General features: G+C 36.9%; 1 protein-coding gene across 2 annotated transcripts in view; it reads left to right on the top strand.

The window, feature by feature from the left end:
• ARHGEF3 (Rho guanine nucleotide exchange factor 3) overlaps positions 1–13487 on the top strand; it is a 29512-nt gene extending 16025 nt beyond the window's left edge. The window contains exons 3-10 of one of the 2 annotated variants that reach the window (XM_009489216.2): positions 2771–2941; positions 4680–4742; positions 5089–5185; positions 5305–5381; positions 6886–7143; positions 9182–9352; positions 11940–12126; positions 12943–13487. In XM_009489216.2, the coding sequence (XP_009487491.2) occupies positions 2771–2941; positions 4680–4742; positions 5089–5185; positions 5305–5381; positions 6886–7143; positions 9182–9352; positions 11940–12126; positions 12943–13289 (1371 nt within the window). In that variant the 3' untranslated portion in view covers positions 13290–13487. The remainder of the gene's footprint in view (positions 1–2770; positions 2942–4679; positions 4743–5088; positions 5186–5304; positions 5382–6885; positions 7144–9181; positions 9353–11939; positions 12127–12942) is intronic. The other variant, XM_075713791.1, reaches the window with a different exon arrangement.
• Positions 13488–22745: the final 9258 nt, after the last annotated feature.

Below are 22745 nucleotides of genomic sequence, written 5' to 3'. Positions count from 1 at the left end.
TTTGCTGTGTTAGTGTATAAAAGAAGGAAACATGCCGGACAAAGAAACCACTTGAAGTGAAATTTGTACTCGTTAAATAACACCTTAAAACATTTCTTTCCCTTTCCACTAATAAATACCCTCAATCCAATGTTCCTCGTTAATATTAAGCAAGGTACACTTTGTATGGTTACTTAAAAGGCTTATGTATGAGAGAAACAAATTAAATAGATACTTACAGTGTCCAGGTAGCAAAGATGCTAAAGAAGCAAGCAGGATTTTAGGGAGTTTGGTTTCCTTTTGAGTCTCTTAGCGTTTTTGTGCTCCTTCTGCCCAGTGGAGGACAGTATAGGGCTGTAGGGAATAGTATAAAACATTCTCATGCAGCATAAAGAACCATTACTATCAGTGGATGTGAAAGCTTACTTTTCTCAAAACACTGTATGTAATTTCAGTTTGCTGTTACAGGTGTATGCCATTTTATAATATGATATATGACTTTGTGTTAAAACGTTTCAAGATCAAGGCATTTACTTTAAAAATCAGCCTGTCTGGTGCTGTTCACTATAAGTACTTTCTTCATTCGACATAAAACATTCCTTTAAGAAAACAGCACCACAAACAAAGGAGCTATATACTGGAGGATGCCTATGGGAATGCATGGAAAGGGGCATTCCACCTTGGGTCATGGAATGACAACTGTTCTGCTTGGCTGCGTTCTCATAGCTGGTGATTTGTGGATGCCACACACTCTGCCTCTTTCCCCTAAGCTTTCCACCTGCATGTGAAAATAACAGGTTCCATGATTCATCATTGTAACAAGTGTAAATGAAGCATGTAATTTCACGTGTGTTTCTTTATCTTCTTAACTCTTGAAGGAAGACTAGCACCTGGCTTGCAAAGTTTTGGAAGGTTGGTATATGTGTGTGTGTTTGTTTATTAGGGGTTTTGTCAATTCCAAGTAGGGCTCAAAATGGCTTCTGTTAAAAGGCACAGTTTTTATTTATATAATATATCTTCTGATATTTTAAAAATGTATTTATAGGCACTGTTTGCATTTCATGGGCTCTTATCTTCAGAGGAGAATTTCAAATATTGTACTTTGTATATACTACTTTCAACCTGGAAATGAAGAGAATTTATTTTGTTTTAAATATTCTTATCCAAGGCAATTGAAAGATGATTGTGTTATGTAAGGCAGGTTTTACGTAACAAAAAAAATGTAGAGTATTTCAACAATGTGAAATACTTGAGGCGTTTCAGAGGTAGGACCTCAAAAAGAAGCCTCTAATTTTAAGGAAGCAAGAAAGGAATCTTTTCAAAATAGGACAGTGAGAGCATAAAGTATCTGTCTGTAGCCTGAACTCTTCTAAGAGTCTACAGGCAAATAGAACTCTCAAGTCTCACTTAAAATTGGACTTGTTCTTATTGAAGTTTAAGACCAGACCACGTAATAGATACAGAGATGCTGGTACACATCATCAGAGTTTAGAGGCTCCAGAAATATTAATAAAGATTCTACAATAGTAGAACTCAATACTGGTATTTCATAATTTGCTGTCTGCTAGCACTGATTGTTTAACACATTTCTTCAAATGCTAAGAAATAAGTAGGAGCAAGCGGTGTGAAAAGAATCTGGCTTGTTTCTTGTCAAAAACATTAAAATCTGAATATTGACATAACTTTTCCTTAAGGATAATTTGATTGTTCTTCTCTTTTCAGTCAAGATATCCATTTCACAGCTTTCTATGTGAATTAGTTTCTTGATCTCATTATACATCTGAAGAGGCAGGATGTTACCAGTTGAAAGGGTTTTTCGATGTATCAAAACCAGTTTGGTCAGTTAGAGCATTATAGCACTAATTATTTAATCCTGCTTATGGATATATCTGGAATGATTATACCAATCAAAGCTTTCATGATTCTGACAGTTTGAAAAAAACAAAACAAAACCAAAACCCAAACCAAAACCCATCAGGTAGCAAGACACTTACTAAGGTAAGAGGAAAGGTTTTGAAGGGTAGTCTTACTTTATGAACTCTCTTTCTGCCCAACTGAGCAAACTTTTTTTTTTCCTTTAAACCATTAATATGTGTTTGATGTAATGCACCTTTTCATCTGGTATCCTTGAGGTAGGACTTAACTGTTTCTCAGTGCAGACATCTTTGAGCAATCCCACCCCTCAAAAATAAGCAAAACCCACCAATTCTGTTGACTTTCAGTTGGTACACAAGATGCGTTTATCTACCAGATTTTGCTGTCCTAGCTTTCCAGAGTTTCTGTGTAACAATTGAGTCTTTCTTTCAAAATGAACCAAAAAAGTATTCATACTAGTTTTGTCTCTAAGATTTGCATTAATTCTAAATTTTTAACTATTGGGGATCTAATGAGGCAGATACGTGTAATGCATGAATAATTCCTGTCTGTTTAATGAGTTGAAACTTTGTATTTGATCAGTTATGTTAGTTTAGTGTGTTGGACCATTCTGTCAGTATCCCTGTATTCATTCCTGTTGCAAGGTATATGAGTGCATTGTATAGTTTTAAACATGTTGAGAACAGGACATGGACACAGTTCACTGCAGTAATGGAAGTACTGGCATTCCATAAAGATCTATTAAAATAATTTCACTTACATTCCCAGTACTAAACATTGCTATTAAGTCACAGTAAAAACTAATTAGGTAACATTTGTTTGTTGTACTGAACTATGTATATAAATTCCTTAGGGAAAAAAATGTGTAATGCGAAACTGTTATAACAATAAAAACTATTCTTCTATTTATTTCTAGCGTTCTATCAGTTTCCGTAGTGACAGTCGCCCAGATCTGTTCAGTCCACGACCATGGTCTCGAAATATGCCCCCTGCTAACACCAAGCGGAGAGACAGCAAACTGTGGAGTGAGACCTTTGATGTTTGTGTCAATAACATGCTTACATCTAAAGAAATCAAGCGTCAAGAGGTATAGTTTGGGTTGTTTGTTTTTTTTTTTACCATAAATTTCATGTTCAAAAGTCATCTTTAAAGCATGGAGTTGAGGAATGCTAGTAGGCATTAGGATAGCACTTGAAGCTTTCCTGAAACTAAACAGAAAGTCACCACCTCCACTAGAAGCAGAATTCCATCCCTAGTCTTTATAATTCAAGCTATATTAGATGAATATATTCTTTTTTTTAAAATCAGCTCGTCATATTTCCTGAATAAATGTGATGTTACTAAGATGTATTATACTTTGATTGGCTGCATGTGTGTACATGTTCTGTATGACAGTTTCTGTAGTGATGGTTGATATTCTGATGTTTCATTTTGTTGTTCTCGTAATGATAGATGAGCATGCTATTTCAGGAACAGGTATTCATCAAGTGATACGTACGCACAGAAATGTACAGTCATTTGCCTTGTTGGACAAGAGTGTCTTTGAGGAAGTTTTCAGTGCTAGAAAGGTGAAATATTGATCAAAAGATGTGTCTTTCAAAGCAAAGAAAGAGTACATCAGTGGTTTTAATGTGTTGTGCATGACAAATTCTAAATAGTTCATGTCACAGCCAGTGACAGAGCACCTGTGGAATCAAGAATTTTTTTTTCTACAGAAATTCGTAGCAGTATCAACAAAGTTTATAACAATATCTCTGAGAATACTTTAGGGACTGAGTCATAAATCAAACAACAGTAACATCAAGCATTTCTTGAGCAGATTTTAATTATACAAGAATTCATAGGAAATAACTTTTGAAATTGAGAACTTCAAAGCAGCATATTGAAAAATAAACTGTAGAAACTGTTTGCCTAGCGTAACAGTCATTACTGTCTTGGGACAGAAGCCAGGACCCTTCATAGAGCTCAAATAAATGAGCTGTATTCCAGGAAGCTTTGCATGAGGGCTGCTTTATATTGGTTCTTATACTACATGCCTCAACAGAATATCTGAACCACTTCCAGGCACGTGCTGTCAGTTAACTCACACTATGGCAAGCCTTCCATGTTTGCAGATTATCAAGCTAGGAGAATCTGCACTAGCTGAAGATGTTCTTCCATGATTTATGGAGGCTGAAAGCCTTGACTGTAAAGTTCGTAATTCTAACTGATCAAAATGTTGACCAATGGTATTTTGATAAGCCAGTGTATTAAGGTGGTGGTTATTTCTAATCTGCCAGCTTTAAAGTCTCAAATCTGCTTCAAGAGAAGTAACTAATATCAGCAGACAGTTAAGTAGAGCTCTGCCTTCATAACAAAAAAAACGAACTGGTACCAAAATAAAAGTACTCACTACCAAAGAGATGTTTTAAAGAAGGTCCGTCTTTTACTTACTAGACCACCTAGAACTTTTACCACTGCATCTGTAAAAATGGAACGCAACAAACGCCTACACAAATAGTTGTATAAACGGTTAAGATATGGTTGAGTCAAAATATCACACTGAAGATAGCTCCCCCATCCAGAAACACAACCATCTGAAAAAAAAAAAAATCTGTGGGTATTTCAGATAAGCATTTCATGAGCTCCAGCTGCGTTTTTAAAAATACTGCACATGATTCTGTAGCTATGGAATAAAGCCGTATTTTATTTCTGCTATTAGATTTTGCAGAGAAATTCTGCTACCTGGTATTGAGACAACTGTTCAGAATATAACATCAACTCAATAAGTTCTGTACGGATTAAATAAAGATATTTTATAATGTTTGTGTCTCTCCTCTTTACAGGCTATCTTTGAACTTTCCAAGGGAGAAGAAGACTTGATAGAAGATCTGAAGTTAGCAAAAAAGGTCTGTTTGTTAAAAAAAACAACCAACCAAACAAACAAACAAAAAACCCCAAAACCAAAACACAACAAGCAGTATGCATCGGTTCCTATCATTTCTAAAATAACCCTTGCTTTTTATAATTGCTAAGACAGTAAGAGGGGAAAAAACCCAAAACTTAATTCTATTTTCCCATTCTTTCTGAAACAGTTAAATGTGCTGCTTTGAATTTTTTAACATATGAAATGGATAGCTTCAGATACACTTATGAAACTTTAAAATATTCTCAGCAATTGGTCTGGTTTTACTTACAGGGAGCTTCAAAAACCAGTGATACATTAATTACAGAGCTCCCCTTTTTTCTTTCCAGGCTTATCATGACCCAATGCTCAAACTTTCCATAATGACAGAGCAAGAGTTGAACCAAATTTTTGGAACGTTGGACTCTCTAATTCCTCTGCATGAAGGTAAAACTCAAATAGTCTTTGTCTGTGTTACTATTGCACATAGATTTGTAGTCATCTGGTTAATTAAGTGAAGTTTCTATTTTTTTCTTTTCTTTTTCTTTTTTTTAAATCATGATCAGATCTTCTTAGGCGACTTCAAGAAGTCAGGAAACCTGATGGATCAACAGAACATGTTGGCCATATCCTTGTGGGTTGGGTAAGGCAGAGTTTTTAATCAATTTTGGGACTTCAGTTTGGAGCTGCAACATAGTTTTTACATTTATCAGACAATTTCCTTTCCATGTGTAGCATAACATGTCAAAAAATATATTCTTAAAAGGCAAGGCAACTATTTAGAGACATAATGGAGTGTTTTTTCTTTTCAGGGATTTTTCATGAAAAGATTTAGACTAGGATGTAATTTTTAAAGCCTTTGCTATTCAGGAGATGAGCAGTATTTAATACACTTCAAATAAAAATCAAGAGTCAGTCTAGAGTTTGTCTGATGTAGATCATTTAAGAATCTGCCCCCATTTGTATTCTGGTTTCCTAGGGAAATGAAGCTTGAACAGTCACATTGTGTAATGGCACCCTGCAGTTATTTTTGCATGTCAGTCTGTTCCAGTCAAGGTAGTTGTTAGTGCTGTCAAAGATAGTAATTTTCTAAAAGTTTCTTAAAATAAGGTAGACAGGGATACATGAGAGATGCTATTGCTGCCCCACAAAAGAAAAAGTTGGTAGTTCACTTTCACTGGCATCCAACAATATAAACACAGAAAATAGCTTTTGTTAGTTTGGTTGATAAAATTGCTCATTATATTAAGAGAGCTATTTTTAAAAGGATTTAAGTGTGTGAGAAGGCTACTTGTAACTATACATAAGTAATGAAATAGAGCAGGAAAAAAAGGGCTTGAAATGTTTACGGGATTAGGTAATATATTTAGGAGCTCTGTGTGAAACAGTGGCCTGTGGTAAACATGAGAAACACGATCACTACTAGTACCTAATGCAAATAGTTAATGATAAGCTTGTAAGTGTCAAAAACTATCTCTGTTTTACTTTGCATAAAGTGATTTTTAAATATATTTATTTTCTGGTGTGTTTGAACACCAGTGAACTTCTCTTGGTCCAAATATGTCCAAGTCTAACTTCCTTTGTTGAAGATTTTACATATAATTATGTGTCAATATAGCAGTTTTTGTAAATGGATCTATTGTTTTAATCAAAATACAGGCTGGGGTTTTTTCAGATTTAAGGCACAGTTCTGTCATCTTAGTTCAGTCGAGGTTCTTGAGGGCAATATAGAAGTTTGACTATAGAAGTTTGCTCACCTAAAAAAAGACCAGGTCTGGGAGTACTCATTCCTAAGCTTTTGCTTCCATTCACAATTAAAATCAGACTTCTGTGTTCAACTATTGTCTGCAGTAAGTAGTGCTCAGTCTTAAGTCACGGATATTTTTAATGCTTTGGAATAATACTGGAGATCTCTAGGAACTGAGAGATCAGCTAGTGCTTCTAAATGATTTAAATGATGAACAAGGTCATCAGAGGATTCTTGTAAACCTTGCCTTTGTTGGTAACATTATCATGAATAAATTGTCGATAAATCTGCAGAAAAAAAGATTCTCAGCATGAGTTCTGACATCCTGAATCACTTGAAACTTTCTATACAGCAAACTGTGCTTTGTTTCAGCTGCAGAATAATTTATTCCTTTCCTCAGCTTCCATGCCTAAACTCATATGATAGCTACTGCAGCAATCAAGTAGCAGCCAAAGCTTTATTGGATCACAAGAAACAAGATCATAGAGTGCAAGATTTCCTACAGCGCTGCTTAGAGTCTCCTTTTAGTCGCAAACTGGACCTTTGGAATTTCCTTGACATCCCAAGAAGCCGTTTGGTTAAATACCCATTACTACTCAGAGAGATTTTGAGACACACACCAAATGATCATCCAGATCAGCAGCACCTTGAAGAAGCTGTGAGTTACTGTTGGGTTTGGGGTTTTTTTAGGAGATTATAGCACTTCTAGCTTATTAATGAATTAAGGAATGCTACATAAAATATGGAAATGCTAATACTTACAAACAGCTGAAACTAGTACATGAAATACCTAGCCCTGCTCCATCAATTAAATCCTATTTCAGTAGCAAAGTGATACTAAAAAAAAAGGGGGTGGGAAATGGGAGGTAGTTTTCCACAGCTCTTGTCGGATCCTTGTCCATTTTGTATTTACCTTTCAATGATGTTTTCCATTCTAATCTAAGTTGGGTAATGTGGACATTTCTTTTCAGGGTTTAGATCATTTAGATAAGTTTTATTCCCTGGCTTGAGACCTTACATAACCTCTGCATCTAGATTAATTATCATCTGCGGAATGTTGCTGAAATTTGCCTTCATTCTGTTTTTTATTCGGAATAGCATTGCACTTCCTGAAGTAAAACCAGAGGGATAAGTCCATGGCTTTAAAACTTCCTTATTAATAGTAAGGGACCTGATTCAGATATTCTGAAAGGTTTCTAAGGTTTCTGTTCTTTCCCATATATATATGTGTGTATATGTATGTGTGTGTGTGTGTATGTATGTGTGTATAAAAAAAATCCAATAATACGCGCACACATGCAAATCTGGGACTAAATGAGTTTACTGTAGTGGATTTGTTTGAAACACATGCCTAAATTAATGAGTAAATAAATATCATCAGTATCCTACTGCTTCTGAATAGTATTTAAGTAAATTTCATTACTATTTTGAGGACAAAATTAATGATTTGCCTAGACTTTAATATTTTGTACATTTTAGTATTTCTTTGCTGAAAAATGACAGCCCTGCTTTTTTTGGAAAGTGCGTGTTTCAAAACACATGTACCTGACCACTGCTGTTCTGCTACTCCTTCCCCAAATCCCTTGCCCAGCTCACCTTCTCTGTAAAATTGGACAACTGTGGTTTAAAATTCAAAGCTTGGATACTCATGTTTAGATGTAATATATATGGTACATTTTCCCCTTGTGCATATTCTTTCAAACTCAAACAAAAAATCATAAATATCTCAAAGAATTCTTCTGCTTATTTCTAAGGTTTGCTTTTCTACATAATGTCTGGTAATATCTTTTAAAAAATATTTTAAATGCTTTCTTCCAGTACTTGGATTTGGTAATTCTTTAATAAAATATAATCAGGACTCTTTTTCTTGGTATTTCAGTAGCCTTATAAAGCTTTGTGGTATTCTGCTTCAGCAGAACGCTGTTTATCTTTTATCTTTCATAAATTGTATATTTGCCAAGTTAAATTAGGAAACAAATTACTCTATGAGGTTGGCTCTTGAGTCTGCTATAAGCACATTGGGCCATGCTGATCCCAGATAAATCTCCTGGGATCAGTAGATTCTTGAATTATATGTTTGGACATGTATGTCTCAACCCATTCCCCTGCTCCACCTCCAGTTATTTAACAGAGGAATTTGATCAGTCTAAGCAACCTATGATCACTATTACAGTTGACTAAAATCAACAGAACTTCACATCCACATGCCCAATTAAGGAGACATATTTTAAGTTTTGGATAAATTGATCTCAAGGTCTATAAAGGCTGCGTAGTATAAGGAATGCAGCAGTTTTCAGAGATTATAACCTATTTAAAATGGTTTTTGAGGCAGGTTATTTGTCCTGTGTCATTTATTAGCACATTTCAGCTGACAAAAATGTCTCTCTGATTACATTTCTTACATCTGTTTATCTTAATTATCTTAATTCTGCCTATTTAGGTTTGATATTAAAGAGATAAATATCAGATTTTTAAGCCATTGCTAGAAACAATAATAAATCCAAACTAAAGTGTCTTTGTACACTGTAGTCTGCTTAATTCTGTTGTTAATATTAATACTCTTACAGACTGGTCTGCAAAAAATTCATGTAAATTAAAATGTATTTTCTTGCAGCTACAGTTCAAATTATTAGGAGATAGCTCTGAATATTGGACTGTCTAATTAAAGTTCATGTGTTTTCATTCTTTTTCTGTAGATAAATATAATTCAGGGCATAGTGGCTGAAATCAACGTAAAGACTGGTGAATCTGAATGCCAGTATTACAAAGAGAGACTTATTTATCTTGAAGAAGGCCAAAGGGATTCATTGATTGATAATTCACGTGTTGTATGTTGTCATGGTGAACTGAAGAACAACAGGGGAGTGGTAAGGAATAAATATTTTGTCATAAATAGCTTATAAAGATACCTTCATTTTGCATGACAGCTAAAAGAACTGTGAGTATACATACAGAAACATCACCCTCTCATATACAGGAAGTTGATAAATATTAACTATTATATGTAACACCCATCTTTTTTCTTAGCAGTCAAATATCTGTATAGGGAGATAATAAGCTTATATGTGTCTCTGTCTCTTAAGGGGACCTAACAATATCCTGGCTAAATTGTAAATCTGATAAATTTCAATAAAACTTGCAGGGAAAAAAGCAAATAAGAAACACATTTCTGGTGTCGGAGACATGATAGTAATGTCTATAATGACACACAAAATGTACTAACAAATTTTAAATCTGTCAAAGGCTGTGGTTATTAAGAATGTTTTACTTAATTATTTGTTGAAGTCAATTTATTGACCAGAGAAATTTGGTATTTGATACTGCAAATTCCAGTCTCCTGGAGTCTGCACTATTGATAATTGTCATAAGCTGAGCTTTCTGTTTTCAAAACAAAAAAAAACCCAAAACATGCAGATTAATAGAGCTATTAATAGAAGAGAAACCAATCATTCTTAGATTCCATGCCCCTCCCCCCCAGGTTAAATAGAAACAACATGAAATTTTGAATGGACAAACAGTGAAGAAAGATTTTTTTTTTTCTCATTAACTGAGCTTATGGAAGTTTTATTGAAAAACCCAACAAACAAAGTAAGCAGGATTCTAAAATGCATTTTTCAGCATTGGGAGCGCTTCTATGTAGCATGTTTATGCCTACAATAGAAGGATCATGTTTTACCACATGGCTGAGATGGAAAGATGAAATGGATGCTGTTTTCTGGTTCACCTGATAAAAATCAGGCAGGCAGTTAATGTTATAGCAAACTAGCAGGAAGAAACTGGCAATTTTAATCTTTCTGGTGAACTTTATTTATTTAATCCACACTACCCCTCCCTTTCTTTGGTAGCATAACATTAAGTATATAATTAATACTTTTCAAATTATGAAAGGTATTTAAAATTTCCCAGCATTTTTGGGAGGTTTCCACACTGATGTATTCCTTGAATACAACTGACAGTGCGCGATATTTTTATGTTTGTGTGTTTCTTTGATTTGGGGTGAAAACCAGATCACTTATATCTTAATCTTATCAGTCTCCTTTTCACACCTGCTATTACAGAGTATTAGCTTTTGCAGCAAATAAGAGATCTCACCATTGAAAGGAATTTCATATGACTTCCACTAAAATCAGCAATAACAAAGCTTTACATTGTGAAAAATCTGCAACGTTTTGTGGATGATAGTTTAAAAACTGAGTTTCCAAATAAACAAGGTATTTTTGCTGCACATTTAGAATATTAAAAAAAACCCAAAACCCAACCCTACTTAACAAGCAAACATCCATACCTCAAATGTTTAATGCCACACATTTTTTTTCTTTCATATTTCATTTGTATGAGAAGGTAACCATTGTTGAACATATAAACGAAAACACATAATGGATAGATTCTTTACCAGACTCTGCATAGAGTTGCTGTTAATACAAAAGATGTCAGCACTGCGGGATAAGGAACAAACAAAAACTTTAGGTGTGTGTCCTGCAAAGACCTAGAAAGGCACAAGTGGAAGAAAATGGGAATATTCATGGATATAAAATGAGGCATCTGTTATGGAAAAATAGAATGAAGATGGACTTTTTCAATATCAGAAGACTGCCAAGGCATATTGGGAAAGGTTTCTGCTATAATTACCTCTTTCATTATAGTTTTCTGAAAACATGGGCTACTGGAAGATGGGACAGTGAGCTAAATGGATCTGAAGATCTGTCTCGTGTTAAAACTGCAAATAATGCATCTATTTAGATTTAGAGTCAGGTCAACTTGAGAAGCAAGGAACAGTTACTCATAACTGGGAAGAAAATTTTGGCAGTGAAAAACAAAAAAATAGTTTCAGTGCATGATATCAAGTGAAATAAATTTAAAATTTCAGTTTCTTTATTGTTGGAAGCCACTGGAGATTGCAAAGTGTGAGGAGGAACATAATTTAAGGATGATAACGGGTGACTTGTGCCACCTAGGAGCAAAAGTAATTTTCTGAGCTTCAAAGAGCTGTGGTGAAGCTGATTGTGAGCAGCATGTGAATTGTAAAAAGATTTCTCATTGAAATGAAAATATTCATTGAAAATATTTGGATGAATAAGATTGCCTGTTTCTTAGTAACACAGGCAGTAGAGAAAAGTTAAAGTGGGTGTCAGAAAGAAGAATGCGTATAAGCGTGCTGCTGTAGAGGGAGCTTTGAAATGTCATGCACATTTCAAGGCCTCAATGCTAAAAGATTAACTAGGATCGTGACATAAGAAACTGAGAAGAGGACAGGAAAAATAACTTTAGATTTTTTTAAATTGTTGTATTTACATACTCATATGCTGTTGCGCCATAAGACTTTTAAATAGTGGGAAGAGAGGAATGCTTAACTGTTGAAAACACAAGGTTATAACATACTAGAGTTTAAATAAATTTGGTTTAATGATGGTCTAAAGAAGGAATAATGCTTTATTATTTATTAATTTTTAACAGAAACTACACGTCTTCCTCTTTGAAGAAGTGTTGGTGATTACTCGAGCTATCACCCATAATGAACAGCTCTGCTACCAGCTGTATCGGCAGCCAATTCCAGTGAGGGAGCTTGTGCTAGAAGACTTGCAAGATGGAGAGGTGCGATTGGGTGGATCCATACGTGGTGCATTCAGCAACAATGAGAGAAGTATGACTACACCTTTTTTTATTTGCTCGTATAGGATCATTGTAACCTTAAGACACCTACCAATGAGACATGAGAATGTTTTCTCTAAAATTCACATTATCCAACATCTTGATTTTTATTTCAGACTGGTTTATGATGTTGTAACTAGCTTCTTTTAGATTGTTTCTCAGTTCACTATATTGATAATGGGATTTCTCCACACACCTGCTTACGTACTGAATTGAGAAGGGGAGAATACGTAGAATGTAGTGGCAAACCCACAAAATTATGAGCAAGTGTATTTTGTAATCCTAAGCTTTAGCTGTTGTGACTTTCCTTGTACTATGGAGACATTGATTGCTATTCCATAACTAAGTCTTTCAGCTGACAGATAATTCATGTAGTGCTCAGTGTTAAGACTGCAGCTATTCATGTTATAATGTCAAGAGCTAAGAGTTAATGTCCTTCTAATTAAGCATATTATAAAGACGCTTGTTTCTATTACAAGCGTCCTTTGAATCTCACTTATCTTGTCAAAACTTTGGGGGGTTTTTGAATGTATGCACTTTATTAGTGAAGTGAATGGAAGAGATGAGGCAATCTCCAGCTGACACAAGGCACAGTAGCCAGTGAAGATAGAAGTGCTTGTGGTATTCTGTGTTCTTGCCCCACAAAACAAGGAGATACCCAGGCTCTTCTCTCTGGTCTAACGTGGTATTGGCAGGAAAACACCTTAAGTCAGAGATTTTGCAGATCCTGTTATTTAAATACACGCTTTGATTATAAAATCCATTTGACCAAAGCATTCAGTGTTTTGGTATGTATTGTTTCTTTCAGTCAAAAACTTCTTTAGAGTCAGCTTCAAAAATGGATCTCAAAGCCAGACTCACTCACTCCAAGCCAATGACTCCTTCAACAAACAACAGTGGCTTAACTGTATCCGCCAGGCCAAAGAAAAAGTTACGTGTGCTGGCAAAGCTGGCGTGCTGAACTCAGAAGCACATTTTCTTTTGTCACCAAATGGAAGCAGAGTACCCCAGGGAGAAACCACGCTTGAGCAAATGGACCAATCAGACTGTGAGTCAGACTGTAGCATGGACACCAGCGAGATCAGCATTGACTGTGAACGTATGGAACAGACAAACTCTTGTGAAAATGAAAAGCAAATAGAAACCAATGTTTGACAAAACCTTACAGTTCATGGAAGAAAATCTGTCTCTTACCTGTACAGTATTTGCATTCCATACATGGAACCACTTGGAGAAGCACTTTTAAAGTATTTTTTGTGACAATGTCAATGCAGTCCTTCTTGTATTCGTACCTATGAGTGTAGTACTGTAACTGCCGATCTGTATAAGCTGGAATCTCTTGCAACTCATGTCTTGTGATTATATTCCATAAACATCTAAGGTGGATGAAAGAGGTACTTGACCAGTTATTCTCAATGTCCTGCTGTAAACAGAATCTCTAAACTACTGTTTATATGTGTGTTACATACAGAATCTTTCATAATTTTTAAAGTACTTTATTTGCCCTTTAATGGGGCAGCTGAAGATGTGGACTTAATATGGAGTTTCAGGATGGGTATCAAGTTCATAAATTTTCATAAAGGCATGGAAGGAAAAAATAGCTTCTTGGAAAAAAAGGAAAACATCTTGCAGTAACCTATCTGAACTCTTGCGGTGTTAAATCAACAAGAACTGTAAACGATGGGCCATGTAACCAGTGACTCTTTAGGGATTAATTTTTCAAAATGAAGCACTGTCCTAAGATACAGCAACCAAACATTAAAATCTGGTCAGTTAAAGTGGTCAGCATAGTGCTATGGTTTATTTAGCAAAGCATGTAATGCTAAAAATAATCAACTGCAAAAAAAAAAACCCCAAAACCCAAACCCAACCAAACCTCTACAGCCAGCACTGAATTAAATAAATGATGAGAATACTGGGTATTTGTAAATAAGCTGGTAGTTTGCTTTCAGTGCCATATATATATATATATATATATATATTTTATCCCAAACAGGATAAGAATGGGAAAAAGCTTTTGCTTGTGAATAGGCCCTCTTCAGCATTTTGCACTCCACTGACCTCCACTGTTGGTTTTAAACATGACTAAACTAATGTTAAAACATTTAATTTTCTGTACATGTCTGTTTACAATTACATGTAGTTGGTTTTTAAACTAAGTGACAATTTTATATAAATGGTGCTCTACAAATACCCTATGGGATTATGTAGAGAAAGTTTAAACAAAAAGGGAATTGCTTTTCCTTTAGGATGTATTACATCCTTTATATTTTTCTCAAGATTTGTTTTAAAAGTTTTTGTTGCATTTAATCTCATGCTGTAATTGGAAATGTTACTGTGTTTTCTGGTGGCTGATTCAATTTACTCATTATGATGGGAAGCAGATGAGTCACTTAAATGCAGTCTAAAACACTCAGTTCAACATCCTGTTACTTTTCAGGAATCCCTGGGAGTATTTTATTTCTTAGTATAAGAGATAATGCCAGTGCTGTATGGTAAGCTATGAAAATGATATATTAATAAATTTAAATGATCCTTGATATTACACCAGATAACCTGTGCAAAGTACTCATACCAACAAAAGTAGGAAAACTACTAAGTTATTGCCAAAAACATTTTTCTTGTGTTCTACAAGTTTACAGAAAATAGTAAATGTCAAGTATCTTACATATATATTTGCTGATGCTCATTACAGAAATCAGTGTGATCAGATGATAAACAATATAAAACAAGGTATTTTTATTTTTTAAAAAAATGTCATTTTTACCCTATAGAACATATTTCTGTATTTATAGTTTTTCAGAAGAGTCAATTTTCTGTTTCAGGCTTTGTAATTTATTTCAACTGCTTCATTTTTAGAGCTGAATGAGTATGCCAGTGAAGATGAAAGGAAAAATTTTGCAGAAGAAAAGGCATAGGAAAGCATATTAGATGATGAACTATGTTCATAAAACCTTTTCAGCAAAAAGTTTAAAAAGAGCAAAAAGCATGTAAAGTGTTCAGATAAGAAAGAATGAATGTGTGTATTGACCTTTTTTTTTTTTTTTTTTAAACAATAGCCTTAAACTTTTCTGGAAGCATTTCAAATAAATTACATTAAACCATTTTGATTTTTATTTGGTTTGGTTGTTTGTGCAAGATGAGTACAAAAAGCTTTCAACCGTGAGTCTTAACATATGTGACCAACACTTATATTTTAGTTCTCGTGGAAGTGTTACATACTTGGATCTAATTTACTAGATACAAAATATTAATGAAGAAACAAGTCACTGCACTCAATTCAGCACATTCCCCAAAGTTTTATATTGTATAATCAATTTAGTAAGTAGGTAGAACAAAAAATTAATCTCCTGACTCCCTGTGGGTCACATCTTTACTAAGTAGATATTTGAGATGATGAATTTTGGGGCACGTAAAAAGCCACCAACCAGCCAGTGAATCTCAGTAGATTAATTTACATTTGTGTACTATCATTTAGCATCATGTTCAACATACTGCAGTGCAAGTGTTTCAGTTTTGCTTTGTAGTTGAGATGCACTTACCAACTGATTTGGTCTAATAAAGCTTAATAATGTTTTTTTCAAATCATCTTGAGGAATAAGACTTCCACTTTAAGAATCCTAATATCATTCTGGATTTTATCATTTGAAGCTTTTTTTGCTTCTAGCACTTTTAAAATGCCACTGCTTTTGAAAGAATGACTTTTGATTGGGGGGGGCGGGGCATAGACAATAAAATGTACCAAAAAGCATCGGCAAAATGTAAAATGCTGAATGCAAAGTAAAGAGGAAACATAATATAAGTATGTCAAAGTGATCTTCATGGTTAGTAATGCTGGTGTCGGCAGAATGGAGTCTGAGAAGTTGCAGCCATGAACTGGCAAGCGTACTGCGGCCATGCAGTACGCGTAGGCCTGCGTGTATGCCGGAGACTGCTTCTGATTTCTGTGGTCACCCACTATTGCATAGTGCTTCCACTAATGAGATAGTTCAAAGCTGTGTAATCTTCCTATTGGCTCTCCGAGGGATCTTGGATCACTCATGCTCAGATGGAAGAATAGTGCCATGGCAAGAAGTTGTATGAGAACAAGGGGTTGGGGGCGAGGGGGAGGGCAAGAGGTAGTGAAGAGCCTTGAGGTGTCAAGGGCTTCCGAGATCACCATGAGGGGATGGTAAAATAAGGAGAGGACTGCAGATGGGGGATGAGTCCAGCTCCTCTAAATCTGAGGTATGAGTACTCTGGATCTCACGATCTGCGAGAAGAGTGAGTGTCAAGGCATCCTGCTCTCAAAAGCAGGAAGTCAGTAGTCTGATGTGACAGTTTCATACCTTTTTGACAAATCTTATCAACCTATTTGCTCTTTTATTCCTGGCAAGAACAGACAGGCAGCGTAGTCTTTGGCTTGTGGAAAGATCTGATGAACTAGAAGTAATAAAGGTAAAAGCATAGATTGTCTTCATTGAGAAAGAAAGGTAAGCAAAGAGAACGCCCTTGAAGTCTTTGAAATATATGGGTCCTCTGAGACTACAAAAGAAAATTTAACTGTCTGTGGTCTTTGGTTCCCTAGATTTGGTCTGCAGCACTGAAAAGAACAATGCAAAGATGAAGACCTGTCTCCTGGAACACCAAGGCCCGCTATGAGACAGCAGGAGCACTTAGTTTAAAGTCTGTAAAGCTCAGTACCAGGGAATCAATTGCCAGAATCTGGGTAAAAGGCCCGAAGTTGAACTCCAAGGTAGACAAGGTATTTCTCAGTGGTGACTCCTATTCAGCATGACCCACCTAAACCAAGGATACTGCCTTAGGAATGCTTCTGCAATAGTGAGAAGCAGGTTTCTTGAGGTTTCACAGAAATTTCTAGAGTTTGAAAGATATATCAGAACATTTAGGTGTCAGTTTAATCAACTGCTGTTTTTGAAAAAGTTCATTTTTATGACACTCTCTGGCACTTAGATCCTGGGAGTCAAGACTGTCTGCTAACAGAGGTGGAAACTGAGTTCTGTCTACATGGAGGAAGGTTTGTTTCTTTTGAATATGGTGTTCCAGTTCCAGAATGGACAGTTCTTCTATATTTAACACTTACTCATGAATACTGATTTTAAAATACTGTAATCTGTTCTACAGGTTGATGCTGCCATCTACTGGAAAAGTTGCGTATTTTTAGAGCTGATTTGATTAAATTTTAACTATTTCAAGGTTCTAAATGTATTAAGAACTGTAAAACAAAAGTCAGTATTTTAAAAAATACAAGTAGATCTTTTCAGACTTTCACCCATGGATCACAGATTTGTTAGAAAAACGTTCTAGGTGAATTTCTGCTACTAATTCCTCGCTTTACAGAGGCAAGTTGAGACTACTTCCCCTGTTTGTCTCACCTTTTACTATCATAGGCATATTTTCTCCATGGCTGGTAAATGATACTAAAGCGCTTTCCAAGTACGTAAATCAGGTTTTTGTCTCTGAATTTTCTGAAGGTGCCTCTCTTTGCATGGTCTATGAAGAAAGTTTAATTATACAGTTCTCCTATCTTTGATCTCCTGGCACCTAAAATTTAGTCAGCATGAATACCCTTGCTCAAAATTAGCACTTAAATATTTCAAGAAATGAGATGCATTTTGCATCACTGGAGTAATTTCTGGAAAGTAAAGTAGTAATTTCTAGTTATTTAAATTAAACTGTAACAATACGCTCAGACTAAATAATATTTTGCATTTCTAAATTTACTTTCATAAAAGAATACTGAGGTAATGTCTGGATGTATTGAGTTTGTCCGATAGAGCCAATGCCAGCCGGCTCCAAGACGGACCCGCTGCTGGCCAAGGCCGAGCCAATCAGCCACAGTGGTAGTGCCTCTGGGATAACATATTTAAGAAGGGGAAACTAAAAACCCCAATGGGACACAAACTGCAGCTGGAGTGAGGAGTGAGAATATGTGAGAGGAATGACTGTGCAGACACCAAGGTCAGTGAGGAAGGAGGGGAGGAGGTGCTCCAGGCACCGGAGCAGAGATTCCCCTGCAGCCCGTGGTGCAGCCCATGGCGAGGCAGCTGTGCCCCTGCAGCCCATGGAGGTCCATGGTGGAGCAGATATCCACCTGCTGCCCGGGGAGGACCCCACGCCGGAGCAGGTGGATGTGCCCAAAGGAGGCTGTGACCCCATGCGAAGCCCACGCCGGAGCAGGCTCCTGGCAGGACCTGTGGAGCTGTGGAGAGAGAGGAGCCCACGCTGGAGCAGGTTTGGTGGCAGGACTTGTGACCCCGTGGGGGACCCACGCTGGAGCAGTCAGCTCCTGAAGGACTGCACCCCATGGGAGGGACCCCACGCTGGAGCAGGGGAAGAGTGTGAGGAGTCCTCCCCTGAGGAGGAAGGAGCGGCAGAGACAACGTGTGATGAACTGACCACAACCCCCATTCCCTGTCCCCCTCTGCCACTCGGGGGGAGGAGGCAGAGCAAATTGGGAGTGAAGTTGAGCCCGGGAAGAAGGGAGGGGTGGGGGGAAGGTGTTTTAAGATTTGGTTTTACTTCTCATTACCCTACTCAGTTCTGATTGGTAATAAATTAAACTGATTTTCCCCAAGTCGAGTCTGTTTTGCCTGTGATGGTAATTGCTGAGTGATCTCCCTGTCCTTATCTTGACCCACGAGCTTTTTCATTATATTTTCTCTCCCCTGTCCAGTTGAGAAGGGGAGTGATGGAGCAGCTTTGGTGGGCACTTGGCATCCAGCCAGGGTCAACCCACCACACTGGAGCAAGCACCCAAGTTTGTTCCTTGAACATGGAGCCTTATGTCACTCTCCCTTATAAATGACTTTTATTTTGTGGCTATTAATCTGATCTAAATCTGTATTACTAATGTATTACATATCATCTGTTTTCAGAATCAAAGAGATCCGCAGCTGCTTTGTACTTGGGTGGGAAACCACTTCGTGCAAGTCAGGGAGTCGTGGTTGAATGCTTGGGAAATACCAGAAACCACAGAAACTAGAAAGACAATAAGGTGACAGATTTTATAACCTTTTTTTTCTTCAGAGTATTCAACTAATCTCTTCCTATGGCAATTTTTCACTGAACCTTTGTTTCATGTACTGGGATTCTTGCTATCTATTGTTATATCTATGAGGATTTAAGATTCATAGTGGTACAGTGATCCAGAATTGTTACATCATTTATCAAGTAGTACTTACTAATTTTTGTGATGATCTCTCCCAGTCTTATGTTAATTAATATATAAAATAATTTTGTACAACTGTGAAGATGTATCTTTTTTAAAGCAAGTTGGTTGGTAAATGAGCAAGACTTCATACATTGTTTGCATTTGTTATGATACATGCTTACGGTGTTTATATTGCTCATTATTGAACACATTTAAATACATTGTAAACACATGCTTTACCATATTTTCCAGTATTTGTTGTGAGAGAAAGTGGTAGTAAGCATACTTCTCACAGTTACAGGGTAATTTTAGTAGACAGTAGTTTCCCCACCCATTGCCTTCTTTTTGTAGTTGTTTCTTTAGTGCTTGTTGAATTTATTGGAACAGCTCTATAGTTGATCCATACGAAGTGGCTCAATTCCAGAATTACTGGAATACAGTGAAGATAGGCAATTTAGACTCAATGTTTCTTCTGAAGTCTTTGAAATCTTACTGTCATATGGTTATATGGATCTCCACTGTCTGTGGAAAGGTCTTTATCTAATGTGAACAGTATGTCAGTAGAGCTATGGTAATTCAAACAAGCAAGGAAATAAATGTCATATGTATTATATATACATGCTAAAATTATGTTTTCCTAAAGAAAAAAAAATATTTACTACATCTATACATATTGACTTAATGGCTACTGGAAGACCTCATTTTCTTTTGAAAATTCTTTCACCCTGCCCAAAGCATAGATACATTTTTCAGGAATTCTTCTGGAGTGAGAATAGACAATATGGTTGGAAGGACCTATATTAAATAAATGTGAACCCATTTCTGGAAGAAATTTGTCTTACCTAACTTTAAAACACCAGTTAAAGAAATCCCACAGTGTCCCCAAAGAATTTTTTTCCTGTACTTAACTTCTCTTGCTAGACAGTTTTCCCTAACATTTAACTTAAATCCTCTTTGATACAATTTAAACCTCATCCAAGTCACCAAGAATATAGAGAATATTTCCTCCTCTGCAACAGCATTTTCCATATTTGATAACTGCTATTATTTATCCTCTCCCTTCTAGACAAAACAACACAAATTTTCCAGTCTCTCATACAATGATTTAGATTCATGCAGCACAAAAGAATCATTAGATATGTTCCCAGAAGTTGTAACAAAGAGTATGTGTAAAATGAAAGTGAGGACACCAGCTTAGCTCTGTAGTATTACTGCTCATTTGTGAATGCAGGCAAGCCAGATACAATCAAATCCAAACACCGATCAACTGAACTAGTTGTGTATTGAAGATGTACACAGCCACAGCCTGGAAGTGATTTTAACAGCTTTGCCAATTCAGACTTAATAAAACAGGTTGACATGTTTGGCGATGTATAATAGATCAACACAGACTTAAATAACACTAGATTGGTATTTCTATATTTTTCTTGTATATGGAAATTCTATTTGAACAAGGTTAAAGCACAGCAAAATTATTCTGATAATATATCGACTCATCTGTAATACTCTCTTTACCACCACTGAATCCTCGCAGAGTGTCCTGGTTTCAGCTGGGATAGAGTTAATTTTCTTCCCAGTAGCAGGCATAGTGCTGTGTTTTGGATTTAGTATGAGAAGAATGTTGATAACACACTGATGTTTTAGTTGTTGCTAAGTACTGCTTATGCTAGTCAAGGACTTTTCAGCTTCCCATGCTCTGCCAGGTGCACAAGAAACTGGGAGGGGGCACAGCCAGAATAGTTGATCCAAACTGGCCAAAGGGCTATTCCATACCATATGACGTCATGCTCAGTATTTAAGCTGCAGGGAGTTGGCTGGGGGGCAGCGATCGCTGCTCAGGAACTGTCTGGGTATCGGTCAGCGGGTGGTGAGCAATTGCATTGTGCATCACTTGCTTTGTATATTGTTATTATTATTATTGTTATTATTATCATTACTATTTTACTTTATTTCAATTACTAAACTGTTCTTATCTCAACCCAGGAGTGTTTCTCACTCTTACTCCTCCAATTCTCTCCCCCCATCCCACCAGGGCAGGGGGAGCGAGCGAGTTGCTGCGTGGTGCTTAGTTGCTGGCTGGGGCTAAACCACGACACAGAGGCAGGACATCAAATTCTCAGGGAGAGAGTCTTCATTTATCCATAGGTTTGTCTTAATTTACCCATAGGTTGAACACTGCATTTGTGGGTTTTATTACCTCTGGATAATTGAACACCATGTTTCTGCAATTAGATAAATGTTTGGTGTTACATTTCTGTAATTTATGTAAATGATATATACTAATTACCCTATTTAAACTTGGCTGGCTCCCTGTCATGGTTTAACCCCAGCTGGCAATGGAGCACCACCCAGCCGCTTGCTCATTCCCCCTGGTGGGATGGGGAGAGAATCAGAAGAGTCAAAGTGAGAAAACTCATGAGTTAAAGACAGTTTAATAGGTAAAGCAAGAGCTGTCCATGCAAGCCAAGCAAAGCAAAACAAGGAATTAATTCACTACTTCCCATCAGCAGGCGGGTGTTCAGCCATCTCCAGGAATGCAGGGCTCCATCACATGTAACTGTTACTTGGGAAGACAAACACCACCATTCTGAACGTCCCCCTGCTTCCTTCTTCTTCCCCCAGATTTATATGCTGAGCATGACATCATATGGTATGGAATATCCCTTGGGTCAGCTGGGGTCAGCTGTCCCAGCTGTGTCCTCTCCCAACTTCTTGTGCACCCCCAGCCTACTCACTGGTGGGGTGGGATGAGAAGAGGAAAAAGCCTTGACTGTGTGTAAGCCCTGCTCAGCAGTAAGGAAAACATCCCTGTGTTATCAACGCTGTTTTCAACACAAATGCAAAATGTAGCCCCATACTAGCTACTACGAAGAAAATTAACTCTATCCCAGCCAAAACCAGCACGTTCTCCACCCTTTATTCCATACCATTTACGTCATGCTCAGGTCCCAACACTATCCAACACATCCTCATTAACAATCACCCCCTTTCCATCCTTTGCTATAATACACAGATACCATTCCCTTAGGCTATGGAACACTCCTGTAAAATGTCTTTAAAATATCCACAAATGTCCATTGAATTCATTTAGTCCATGACTTTGGGCTCCATCTGTTATGGTGGTCACTCAGGACAGGAGAGGTAGTGTGTTGCATGGAGTTACTGGGCATCAAAGCCAGCTCAGGTCGGGTCACTGCTGCACTTGCACTGCTTCTTGTAAGGCTTGTCTTCCACTGGTTCAGGTGGTTCCTGCTAAGTAATTCCTGTAACATGCAACTCAGATCATGGGTGACAACAATTTAAAGGTATTTCTATAACAATCTCCACCTCTGGTCCCTTTGGACCAGACCATAGGGTTTCACATTGCGATGAACTCCTCCCCTTGCCCTTGCTCCGGCTTGGACTTAGCCACAGACTGCAGTCCCTTAGGGGAGTACCTGCTCCAAGTGGAGCCTTAT

Source organism: Pelecanus crispus, chromosome 7 (assembly GCF_030463565.1).
Source record: "Pelecanus crispus isolate bPelCri1 chromosome 7, bPelCri1.pri, whole genome shotgun sequence".
NCBI classification, from domain to species: Eukaryota; Metazoa; Chordata; class Aves; order Pelecaniformes; family Pelecanidae; genus Pelecanus; species Pelecanus crispus.
The sequence above is the reverse complement of the archived record's forward strand: the minus strand, read 5'-3'. Positions and strand labels throughout refer to the sequence as shown.